The following is a 12922-nucleotide window of genomic DNA, read 5'->3' on the forward strand; positions in this document are numbered from 1 at the left end:
GATCAGCTACTAAAGGGTGCAGAGTCAACACCAGAGCTTCATCTGCAATCAGTTTATGAGGATGTAATCTTAGCTGAACATTACTCTTATCTCAGCAATCTTTCTGCTCTGGTCTTAGTGTCTTGAACAAGCATTTATTAAGTGCCTACTATGTGCCAGGTGCTGTACTGAAGGATAGGGATACAAATTATAGCATAACAGTTCCCTCTTTCAAGGAGCTCATTATCTAATGGGAGAAAACAACATGCAAAGGATTATATGCAAACAAGATACACACAAGATAATTTGGAGAAATCTAGCTAATTTGCTGAGATTATTGTTTTAGTTAAATTTTATTTGACTCTCAGGTTCTCTAAGTAGACTGTCAGATCATCTGGAGAAAGCAATGGTTTGGGTTTTTTTCCCTTCTTTGCTTATTCATACTCCATCAATTTCTTTTTCTTATGCTCTTGCTATATAAAAGTGGTGATAATGGACATCCTGACTACCCCCTCATCTTATTGGAAAAGTCTCTAGTTTATCCCTATTCCATATAATGCTATCTCTGAGATTTAGATAGATGCTATTTACTATATTAAGAAAGGTTCATTTTTACCTTTTAAAAATGTTTCAATAGAAATAGGTATTGTATTTATTAAAAGCTTTTTTTTGCATTTGTGAATCATGTGAGGTTTCTTTTATTATATTCCATTATATTTATATAGTTAGCCTAATATTGAACCACCCCTGCATTCTATACCCAACTTGGTCATGGTATATAATCTTTTTGATATGTAACAACATAGACTCTTTGCTATTCTTTTATTTAAACGTTTTTTAGCAATGCTTATTAGGGAAATTGTTCTGGAGTTTCTTTTAGCTTTTGTCTGTTTTGTCTCTTTTTTCTGATTTAGTTGCCAAGAACATATTTATATCATAGAAGAAATTTGGTAGACTTCCTTCTTTTTCTATTTTTGCAGTCAGTTTATTTAATATTAGAATTAATGTTCTTTGAATGTTTGATAAAATTTTCTTCTAAGTCCATCTGGTTCCAGAGATTTTTCCTTTGGCAGCTTATTTATGGCACTTTCAATTTCTTTTTTTGATATCAGGTTATTTAAATTCTCTCTTTCTCATTCTGTTAATTTTGGCATTTTATATTTAAAAAAAATATCCATCTATTTCAAATAAGCTGTCAGTTTTATGGGTATATAATTGCAACATAATTTCTTTTATTTCTTCCTCATTTGTGGTGAATTCTGTTTTTTTTCTTTTTTGATATTAGCAATTTGGTTTTCCTCTTCATTTTAAAAATCAGACTAGCTAATGACTTTTAAATTTTTTTATATAGCTCTTAGTTTTATTTATAAAATCAGTGCTTTTTTGGCTTTCATTTTTGTAAATCTATTTTTAAATTTTCATAATTTTTTATTTTGGTGCTTAGTTGAAAGATTTTAATTTTCTAATTTTCCAGTTTATTTTTTTTAAGTTAGATGTTTAATCCACTGATTTGTTATCTCATTTGTTAATTAAAGTGCTCAAAATTTTCTCCTCCCCAAAACTACTTTGTCTTTATGTTGAAACATTTTGGTACATTGTCTCATTGTTGTTATTTTCTTTGACTAAATTTTTTATTGTTTCTATAATTTGTTCTCTGTCTCACCAGTTCTTTATGATTAAATAATTTAGTCTCTAATTTTCAATCCTTTCTTTAGAGGCCTTTTCTTTAATGTAATTTTATTGTATTATGGTCATTAAAGGGTGTGTTTAGAGTTGCTGCTTTGGTATATTTATTTTTAAGCCCTTATATATGGTTAATTTGTATGTATGTTTTTTCTTTTTCATTTTTTTTGTGGGGCAATGAGGGTTAAGTGACTTGCCCAGGGTCACACAGCTAGTAAGTGTCAAGTGTCTGAGGACACATTTGAACTCAGGTCTTTCTGAATCTAGGGTTGGTGCTTTAACCATTGCACCACCTAGCTGCCCCCTATGGTTAATTTTTGTAAAGATACCATGTACTGCTTGAAATGTGTTTTCATTTCTATTCTCATTAAGCAATCTTCAGAGATCTATCAGATATATTACTCTTAAAATTTTATTCATTTCCGTACCTACTTACTTATCTTTTGGTTAAATTTGTTTAGGTCTAGAAGGTATACATTGAGATCCCCAACTGTTACAGCATTGCTGTCTATTTTTCTCTGTAAATTGTTTACTCTTTCCTTTGAAAATGCACATATATTAAGTTCCTAAAATTTTAAATGTTATGGTTTTCTTTCAAGTGAGATGACTGATGGATTCTTTGTGTTTTGCATTTGGCCCTCTGGTTCTAATAGATCTGGGCAGTTTTTATTCATGATTTCTTCAAATACGATTTCTAGGATTTTTTTGGTCATGATTCTTAAGTTTTCTCTTTAGGACCTGTTTTCAGTTGTTCTTGACAGGAGATACCACTGTGGTGTCAAACTGAAATAGAAGTTGGTGCTTATAGGGTATATATTGAACCTCAAACTAACATTATCTTTGTGTTATTATGTTTTTATTTATTTTGTTAAACATTTTAAAATTACATTTTAATTTGGTTTTGACTGCTTTTGGGAGTGTTAGGGGTGGCACCCAGCCCAGTAGTCATGAGTTTGGCACCTCTGCCTTACATTATCTTTCATGGTGTGTGTGTGTGTGTGTGTGTGTGTGTGTGTGTGTGTGTGTGTGTGTGTGTGTGTGTGTGTGTGTGTATGTGTGTTTCCTTTTCAGTCTTTTGATATTGTTCTGTTATTTCTTATTTTCTTATGGAGTCATTCATTTCCCATTCTCTTTTTAAGGGGGGCTCTTATTCAGATAAGATTTTATACCTCCTGTACAAAACTTTTTCTCTTCCAGGTCTGTTCTCTAGGGTTTCATTTCTATTCCAATTCTTTACGCTGGAGCTCTCATTACAATATCGTTTTTAAACTCTTGCTTCCTGTCTTCCTGAAATTCTAGTTAACTTCGTGATGAGACTGAGTTTTGTTTGAAGTTTTGCTTATAGATGCTGTGCAGTTATTTTTTCTTTTGGGTTTATGTTATGGACCTCCCTGAATCTATATTTCTTTATTATTGGTTTCTTCTTCCTCTTCCTCTTCCTCCTTCCAGTAATGTTTTTCTTCTAACTTTAGCTGCATTGATTTTGTTTATGAAAACCTTTTTAATCTTATGTAATCAAAATTGTTTATCTTCTCTGATCCTCTCTATCCCTTGTTTGGTCAGGAATTCTCCCCTGACCATAGGTTAGAAAGGTAATTTCTTCTTTGTTCCTCTAATATGTTTATGAAATCACCTTTTAAGTCTAAGTCATTACCTGTTTGGAGCTTATGTTTGTATATGATGTAAGATGTTGGTTTGTTTTGTGGAAATTTATTTTGATTTGGGGACCCTACCTTTGGGCTGAGATTGGAAAGCCTTAGGCCCTCAGGGTCTCTTCTGTGTGGGAGGGGCTGGTGCCCCTCCCCCTCTGCTTCAGCTGAACCCAAAAGTCCTGTGGGCTGTACAAGATGCCAGGTCAGACAGCTGGGGGAAAAAAAAGCTCCCAGCTCCCTCCAACCTGAGCAGAGCTATCCAAAAGATCCTGATAGCCTGTGCTGAGGCATGAGCTGCTCGAGCACACCCCCACCCCCACCCCCAGCCGCAGCCCTGGCTAGCGGATTAGCGTGATCTGTGGAGGTGCAGGAAGCCCCGAGATTTGAGTGGAGAGAAGAAAAGGTATATATAGACTTGGGAGTTAGACAGAGGGGGTTGGTCAGACAGGGGCAGACGAGAGAGGCTGAGGAGATTAGAGAGGCTGACAAGGTACGGGGGCTGACAGGAGGACTGGAGGCCTGTGGACAAGACTCAGAGGTTCAGACAAGGATGGGGGGGGGGAGGCTGAGAAGAGGTCAAGCGGCGGCTGACGAGATTAGAAAGGAGAGACGGGGGACTTGATGAACAGCAACGCAGGACTAGGAGCAAAGGCGGCAGAAGACAGACTGAACAGGAGGCAGCAGAGAGCACAGAAGTGGTCAGCACAGTGTATAGGTTGGAGAAAGTGAAGATTAAGAGGAGTTAGAATAAAGTACCTGAGTGCCCTGAGGCGAGAGGCAACTAATGCCCCTATTGTATTAAAAAAGTTCGAAGGGCCGCAGGTGGGAAAGAGATGTAATGGAAAGAGACCTCAGGAAAAGGCAGTCAGGTTGTACATTTTATTTCCCTGTATTCTTAATTTTCAATAGTATCTCATAAATAAACTCTGCTTTGATTATTTAGTTAAGAGGCTTCTTAATCCTGTGTTTATCAATTTGGGAGTGGAGCAATGTGGTAGAACTTTATAAACGGCCCATATTAAATTAAACGCAGTCAGCCAGTTTAGTCAAAAGTCCCAGAATTAGTACCCCAGTCAAATTAGTCCCCCCAAATTAGGCTAGTCAGTCAAAAATATTTCACATTTGAATGGCGACCGTGGCAGGACTTATGGCCCAATTATAATTTCTCTAAATTTATCATTTTTCATATAATCATAATTTTTCATAAATCCAGTTATATATTTTTCAGATTAGACTAGATTGTTAATAATTAATTTTTTTTACAGTTTCTAGTTGCTGCCATACTGCCTTCCAGTTTTCCCATAAGTTTTTGTCAAAAGTGATTTCTTACTCCAGTATCTGAGATCTTTGGTTTTTCTCAGATGCTGGGTTACTATGCTTACTTGCTTTTGTCTTACTGTGTTCTACTCACTGACTTCTCTTTTTTTAACCAGTACAAAATTTTTTTGATGATTACTAATTTGTAGTAGAGTTTGAGATCTAGGTTCCCTTTTCACTTTTTTTTCATTATTTCCCTTGAGAATATTGACCTTTTGTTCCTCTAAATTAACTATTTTCTTATTTTATATAGCTCTAAAAAGTAATCCTTTGATAGTTGGATTGATATGACATAGGATAAGTAAATTAATTTAGGTAGTATTGCATTTTTATTATATTGTCTCAGCCTATCCACAAGCAGTAAATATTTCTCTAGTTATTTAGATCTTCCTTTTCTCTGTTTCTTTATTCCCACGCATCACCCTCCTTCCAAGTGTCACTGACTTTAGGGATGTAAATATAACATGTAATAATTTTTACTATTCCTGACATCTAGTAATAAGATGGGAGATTGAGGAGGAGCACATATTCATATACAAAGACATTATTTTTATAACACTACATATAACTGAATTGTCTAGATGGAAGCTTATGTGTTTTAAACCAATTCTTATAATAACCACATGATAGAAATATTTCTAAAATGTTTTGCAGCATCACACATTATCTTAAGCAGAATTTGCCAAACACAATTAAACTTTTTCTCATCATTATGAACATAAGTTATTATATTCTGTTGCATGCATCAATGCCCTCAAAGCCTGTTGAGACATATGAGGTGGTTTGCTTCTGTAGAAGATAAAAAACATGCAGTACTTGGTTTTCCAGTACAGCTTGCCAAAAAATAAATCTGTTAATGAAATCATTGTAATTCTAATCTCTGATTAGAAAGAGAGGAAATCCATCCTGCCTTTAAATCTCTAATTCAATCTCTGAGTAGAAAGAAAGCAAATCTCTTCCATCTTTATACATAAACTATTGTCAAGTTATAATATATGATATTCCCAAAGACAAAATTCTGCAATAAAATAAAACTTTGTTACAGAACTCAAGTCAAATTTTAATTCACAGATTTGATTCAGAACAATAGTCATTAAATTATTGGTACAAACTGAAAAATCTTTTCCTAAGCAATTCAGTCCAGTCAAGGATGGAGATAATGAATAAGCTAAGTTGGAATAAACTATTCCTGTTTTAAGTACAGTTACCACCTTAATCCATTTTCTGGTAATTTATAGAGTTCCTTTTTAAACTTTGGTTCAATTTCCTCTCAGAAAGTGATTAAGCCTTTGGTCAGAATGATGTAAAAAAAGACATCAGTAAAGGACAGTGTTTTGGAATTCAAATTAAACACTGATAAAATTTCTCATTCAGATGGAATCAAGCGCTTCAATCTATTGTCCTAACTTTTGTAATATATAACCTAAAAAGGGAAGATAGAGTGGGTTGGTTCAAATGTGCTGGATTTTTTTGCGTGGTTTAAGTTCCTTCCTTCCTTCCTTCCTTCCTTCCTTCCTTCCTTCCTTCCTTCCTTCCTTCCTTCCTTCCTTCCTTCCTCCCTCCCTCCCTCCCTCCCTCCCTCCCTCCCTCCCTCCCGCCCGCCCGCCCGCCCTCCCTCCCTCTCGCCCTCCCTCCCTCCCTCCTTCCTCAGTCTCTTATTGTTAGGATGTATGTCTATTGCCTCTTGTTAGCTCCTTTTCCTAATTTATTGTGTTTGTAAATTTGGTAACCAAACTTTATTGTAGTAAATCAGATATGAATGTGGGCTGCCCTAAAAGTACAATTCTTGGATTTTATGATTATTTTGCTGTAGACAAAGGTTCTATCTACTTCTAGGTTCTTTGCTCTGATCTCAATTATTAATATTATTGGAAGTTTATTTGGGGGGATAAGTAGGGTATTATATACAAATATTGTATAGATAGGCTCTTTCCTTTCATTTATGTAGCTCAGTAATTTAAAAAAAAATATTAAAACCCCCACCCATCTCTTTCTTTAGGTTGGGATGTTGCATCAGCAGATGGAAGAGCTTGATAAAACCAAGCAAGAAATGGCCATAGAATACAAACAAGAATTGAAGAAACTACAGGAAGAGGTGAGTAAATTTTCATTTAATTTGCTTTATGTATTTAATGGATTTATTTATTTTTATTTATTTATGGGAACTTTTAAAAGTAATCTAGTTCTCTATTCTTGCCAAAGGTCTGTATTTTATGGAATCTAGGACTAAAAACCTTTATCTTTCACCCCCCTCCCACACGATCATTTGGTACTTTCCAGAGGGCAGAAAATACATTTTGATTTTCTTAGTAGGTTTCTTGATTCTTAACAGAAATGTAAAGGTTTTTTTTTTTAAAAATGCCTTGTATTCCTTTAATTAAAAAAAAAACTTTGCATTTATAACATATTGTCAACACTTCTTTTAATAGTGGTATTAACTATTTGATCTGCTTTTGATATAATTGCCTGTGTATGTTGGTATATTTAATATGTTCCTTTGGTATCACTTTTAAATTCTTAGATCTAGTTCAAATGATTAGACTTTTAATAAGATATGAAATTGACTGTCTTCACAGCTAACCAGACTAAAGAAAGGCTATGAAAAGCTTCAGAAAAAACAGATAAAAGAATGCAGAGGTGGCACCAAAAATCACAGGGAGGACCCATCTGAAATGGAGAGGTTAAATGGAAAAATAGAGGTATGATGGTTTTTTCATAGTAATTGTCAATCTTCAAACAGTATAATAATTTGGGAAAGGTGGTATTTCCTGAAACTGAGTTTTCACCATTTTACTATTTACAGATGAGAAAATTTAGAGTGAGAAGGGTACTTTGCACCTTCTATCACTATATGATTCCTTTTGGGTCAGGAGGTAACTATACCAATTTATTAGAATGCAGTCTGTAATTAGTATCTATAAAGTATTATTTTTGTCTACTAAGGCTTCTTTTGTGGAAGAGGAGCTATTTTCACATTTCCTTTATTTTGGGGTCTTTTTTTGAAGTGAAAATATTGCTTTTTATTTCAAAATATTTTTATTACATTTTTTAATTTCATTCTGAACTTAAAAAATAAAACAAGCATTTCCATAACAAAGTGGGATAGAAAAACAGAGCATTGCCCTGAGATTACCAATCCACTATGTTTATGCTATTTCTTGCCAGTTATCATGCATCTTTCTCTCCCCCCCCCCATTCAAGATGGCTACCATTAGACATAAATATGTGTGTGTATATACACAGTATACATATATAAGTATACATATGTTGGTTCTTTTTTCTAGTATCTTCCTTCATAGAATCTTTGCAGTAGGTTTGGGTATTTGTAGTAGTCAGAATAACTTGGGTGCTCAAAGTTGTTCTTAAAACAATATTGATGTTACTGTATAAAATATTCTTTTGGTTTTTGCTCATTTTGTTCTTCATTATTCTGTGGAGGTCTCTCCTTGCTTTTCTAAAATCACTGAGCTCATCATTTCTTATAATAGAGTAATATTACATCATGAACATGTACCACAATTTGTTTAGCCATTCCCCAATTGAGGGCATCCCTGCGATTTTCAATTCTTTGCCACCACAAAGTGAGTGGCTATACATATTTTAGAACATGTAGGATTTTTTTGTTTTTCAAAGTTTAATTTTAGGAAAAATATTTTTTGAACATTGATCTCATAACCATCAAGATGGCCAAATAGTTGCTTCCAAACAATTTTTAAAAGTATTCCTGAAACCCTGAGACCTTTTTAGGGATGTAATTGTCCGTGGGGTAGAGGACAAGGTGGTGATGAGATTAGATTTAGTCATTTACTATCCACCTAGACTATTGCAACAATCTCCTCACCAGACTGCTAAACTCTACTCACTCCTTCCTCTGATCTATTATCACACTGCTAACAGATTAATCTTCCTTATATATACATTTGAACATATCAGTCTACTGCTCAAAACTTCAATAATTCAAGCTCCTTGGGTTGGAATTCAAAGCCTTTGGCCATCTTGCACTATCTTTGTCTTCCAAAGTTTATCTCTCAGTAATCCTGGATTCACACTCCCTCTTTAGTCATTAATTGTTCCTCCCTGCCAGTTGTCCTCAGCACCATAAATCCTAACTGTTTTATATACCTATGTACTCTTTTGTATTATAATTAGTTGTGTATGTGGCATGTATCCCATACCCACTAGATTTTTAAACTCTAAGAAGGTGGAGACCATATCTTTTATTTAATATTTTTATATCCCCACCACTTAGTGCTTTTGCCCATAGAAAATAGTTATGAAAATTTAAAATGAGGAGAAAAGAAGTAGAGATTTAATATGAAGATAGGGTGAAGGAAAGATAATAATAATAGCATTTATATAATGCTTTAGAAATACTCTCTCATTTTACCTTTAAAACAACCCTGAGAGGTAGGTGCCATTATTATCCTGATTTTACAAAAGATGAAACTGATGTAGACAGAGATTGGGCTGGTTACATTAAACACATAAGTAAAGATCACAGAGTCTCGGGATTTCCCTCTTCATTTCATTTAGTCAACTAAACATCAGGTTGATCTCTGGTTTCCAAGTATTTTCCTACATGAGATGATAAATAACTCAGACAAATGGGAGGGGGACCTTCTTATAAAAGGCATCAGACTGGAATTCTCTGTCTTATGCAGTTTATCACTGCTCTGAGAATGAGGAAACCTGGGATCTAGCCCCCATTTGACTGCTGGTTTAGCTTGGTAGCATTTTGGTGTAAGCAGGAAGAAGAACAGAAAGATTTAGGCTTAGAGGACCTGAGTTTGAGTCCTGGCTCTGAGCTTGAGCCTGGCCATGTCATTTTTCTCCTGAGTTTCTTTCCTCATCTCTAAAGTGGAAATAACAGCAGTTGTACAATCTGCCTTGTGTTTCTGTGAGGATCAAATGACAATTTTTGGAAAGCACTTTATAAATGAGGAAATGTTATATAATTGTAAGCTGCTATATTATTATAACTTTTAAGTGATTTGAACCTTTCTTTGTAAAATGAGGAAGTCAGACTCAGTAATCTTCTAAAGGCTCTTTCAGTGTAAAATTCTATGAGTCTAAAATTTTGAAGTCAATGGAAGATTACTTTGGGTCACCCAGCTCTCTATGGTTCTACTAGCTGGCAAGAACATGAAAGGCAGAGGAAGATGTCTGATAGCATTGTTGAGATTTGTGCTTTCTTGGAACTATCTGCTCCTTGGTGACTCCATTCTTCCTTCTTCATCTTTATTATGGGTACTTAAAAATTCTTTTAGCTGTAGCAGCTTCTGGAATCTTTCCCCCACTGATGCTAAAGAACTCATCACTACTACCTGGAATCTTTGCTCTTTACCTTTCTAACATCTATAAACTTGAAATGTAGAGATACTATTAGTAGGGTAAGTGAGACTTCCAGATTTGGGGAATCTTGGAGAAAGTTCAGGGAGAATATAAGGCTATTAGGTGAGTTTGTTTTGTGCTTCAAATTGCTCCCATAACTATTACCATCAGATGCTGGCTGGCTTCATGGTATTTTAGTTACTGTTGAATTCTTATTTTCCATGTATTATTTAATATTTGAGTCATAAATAACTGATAACTGTAATTTCAAAAGAGGATTACTGAATTTTATCTTGACAATTTTTTTCCTTGAAAACTAGAACATTATGATGATTAACCCTTAGGTGGCAGCAAATTTATAAAAGTAGACACAAGTCAAATAGTTTTTAGCATCCCTACATCATACACTTCAGCAATAAATAGAGTGTTAAATTTGGAAAGACAGAAATCCAGAGGCACAGGATATGAGGAGATGAGAATTACTGTATAACTACATCGGATGACTGAATAATGGCATCCCTGCTGTGGAAAAAGGTCCACCTCTGTCAAGGGATGGGGGTGGGGGGGCGATAATTAGAGTAAGAGTGAAACTTGGAAGTAGTGACGAGGGGATGCATTTACAAGTCAACTGTCTTGCTTCCCTTTGCAGGAGTTCCGTCAGAAATCACTAGAGTGGGAGAAGCAGCGATTGATTTATCAGCAACAGGTGGCATCTCTGGAGGCACAGAGGAAAGCTTTGGCTGAACAGTCAGAGATTATTCAGGTAGAGATAAAACATTTAAAAAGAAATGTAAACATATGGGTCATTTTAATTTAACTGGTACATAACTATGTGCCATAATAGAGTCTACTTTTCCACATAGTTGCTATGGGAATGTCAGCCTTGTCCATTTTTTAATTTCTTGTCCCATAGACTTTGCTTATTACTAGGTTATTTGAGTTAGTAGAATGGGGAAAATAGAGAATAGGATGAATCAACTCTATGACTGTTCGTTCTTTATTATAAACAAGTAATTAGGTTTTGTATAGTGTCAAATTTGGAGGTGGAGAAAGCCTAGTAGTATAGGTTCCTTTTGGAAATTTAAATACAGCAATTCTTTTTTGTTTGGTTTGGTTTTTGTTTGGTTTGTTTGGGGGTATTTTTGCGGGGCAATTAGGGTTAAGTGACCTGCCCAGGCTCACACACAGCTAGTAAGTGTCAAATGTCTGAGGCCGGATTTGAACTCATGTCCTCCTGAATCCAGGGCTGGTGCTTTATCCACTGCACCCTAAATACAGCAAATTTGAGAGAGTTTCATTCCATAAGCTGGTGTTTGTATAGCCGCAGCTCTGACCCAAGTGGTAAAAACACAGTTTTCTTTGTCTGACAGTGGGTCTAAAACTGGAAGTGAAGCTGTGAATACCATTTGGACAAGAAGGCCTCATATAATGATTAGTGAGCCATAATAACATTTTGGAATGTATAAAAAATATGGTTGCATTGTTCATTAAAGTTAGACTAAATTTCACCCAACATATTATACAAATTCAGAAGTTATAATAAAGAAAGATTCTTGGGAATTGAATTTTAAAAGGGAGAAGAGGATATTGAGGCAAAAGCTAGGTTTTGAGAGAGAAAATTTAGTAAAAATCTTCATTTTTAAAGCAAAATGCAAAATTTAATAGTGCAAAAACCCCACCGATTTTTCCATCCCTTTTCTTATGGGGAAGACAATGGAATCAGACAATAAGGCATTGTGGTTGAAGGGAGAGTGAACCTCCGGGAATGAGAGATCTACAGCATCATGGGGATTCAAACTATTGAACAATAGAAGTGGACTCTCTAAAGGACTATCTCAAGTGATGCAGCCTCTTTCTCTTCTTCAACCTTTCTCCAATGTAATTTCCCTCTTCTTTCCTTTTTAGCCTTTTAAAGTACATTATAATACTGAGATAGAAACTAGGCAAAACAGTTTTAAATTATTGTAATCTACATCAGTGATTGTATCTAAATGATGAGTCTTGAACTTTTTCTATGGAGAGCTGCTAAAGTGTATAAAGGAGTCACAAAATAAGTGGAGAAGCAGTGCTTAAAAGATAGTGTTTCCCAGCTTTTTTCATTCTGTATCGTGCTTGAAATATAAACGTCTTTGAAGACTTATGCATTTTCTAGGGATAGCAGAGACAGGTCTAACTGAGCCAAGCTGTATTGAGGGTAACTCCAGTTTCCAGGAGTAGCGACATTTCCCTAAAACAGGTGGGTGAAAGTTGCCACCTTCTTTTGTCTGGAACTCCATAGCTTAGTAGACAGTTTTCTTCCTATCATGGGGTAGCAGAACTCTAGTGGTGGTCAGTTTCTTAATTTATTTCTTAATTTATTCATTGGTAGGTTATATTATTGATTAGAAATCTCACTTTCAAATTCATATAAACTCTGCTCAGTTAAATACTTTGTTGATATAAATGAAACCTTTGTTTACTGTAGTGAGAAGAGAAAGACTTATAAGCAAAGTCCCAACATGAATAGGTTTAGTTTGTACTACTTAGGCCCAGTCTAATTAATTATTTTCCTACAAAAAGTGATTTCTTTTTTTTTTTTTTTTGGTGAGGCAGTTGGGGTTAAGTAACTTGCCCAGGGTCACACAGCTAGTAAGTGTTAAGTGTCTGAGGCCAGATTTGAGCTCAAGTCCTCCTGGATCCAGGGCCAGTGCTCTATCCACTGCACCACCTAGCTGCCCCAAAGTGATTTCTTCTTACAGAACTAGAAGAATCTTTTTTTCAGACCTTTTTGAAAATCTGTCAAAAATGAATAAATATCTGGGGCGGCTAGGTGGTGCAGTGGATAAGCACTGGCCCTGGATTCAGGAGGACCTGAGTTCAAATCCGGCCTCAGACACTTGACACTTACTAGCTGTGTGACCCTGGGCAAGTCACTTAACCCCCATTGCCCCCACAAAAAAAAAAAAGAAAGAAAATTAATA

General features: G+C 35.2%; 1 protein-coding gene across 1 annotated transcript in view; it reads left to right on the plus strand.

Annotated features, from left to right (window-relative positions):
* Window positions 1-12922, plus strand: part of CEP63 (centrosomal protein 63) — a 58518-nt gene that overhangs the window by 18922 nt on the left and 26674 nt on the right. Inside the window, exons 4-6 of the mRNA XM_043995728.1 lie at window positions 6631-6726; window positions 7208-7330; window positions 10612-10725. Coding sequence (XP_043851663.1) covers window positions 6631-6726; window positions 7208-7330; window positions 10612-10725 — 333 coding nt within the window. The remainder of the gene's footprint in view (window positions 1-6630; window positions 6727-7207; window positions 7331-10611; window positions 10726-12922) is intronic.

Source organism: Dromiciops gliroides, chromosome 3, assembly GCF_019393635.1.
Source record: "Dromiciops gliroides isolate mDroGli1 chromosome 3, mDroGli1.pri, whole genome shotgun sequence".
NCBI classification, from domain to species: Eukaryota; Metazoa; Chordata; class Mammalia; order Microbiotheria; family Microbiotheriidae; genus Dromiciops; species Dromiciops gliroides.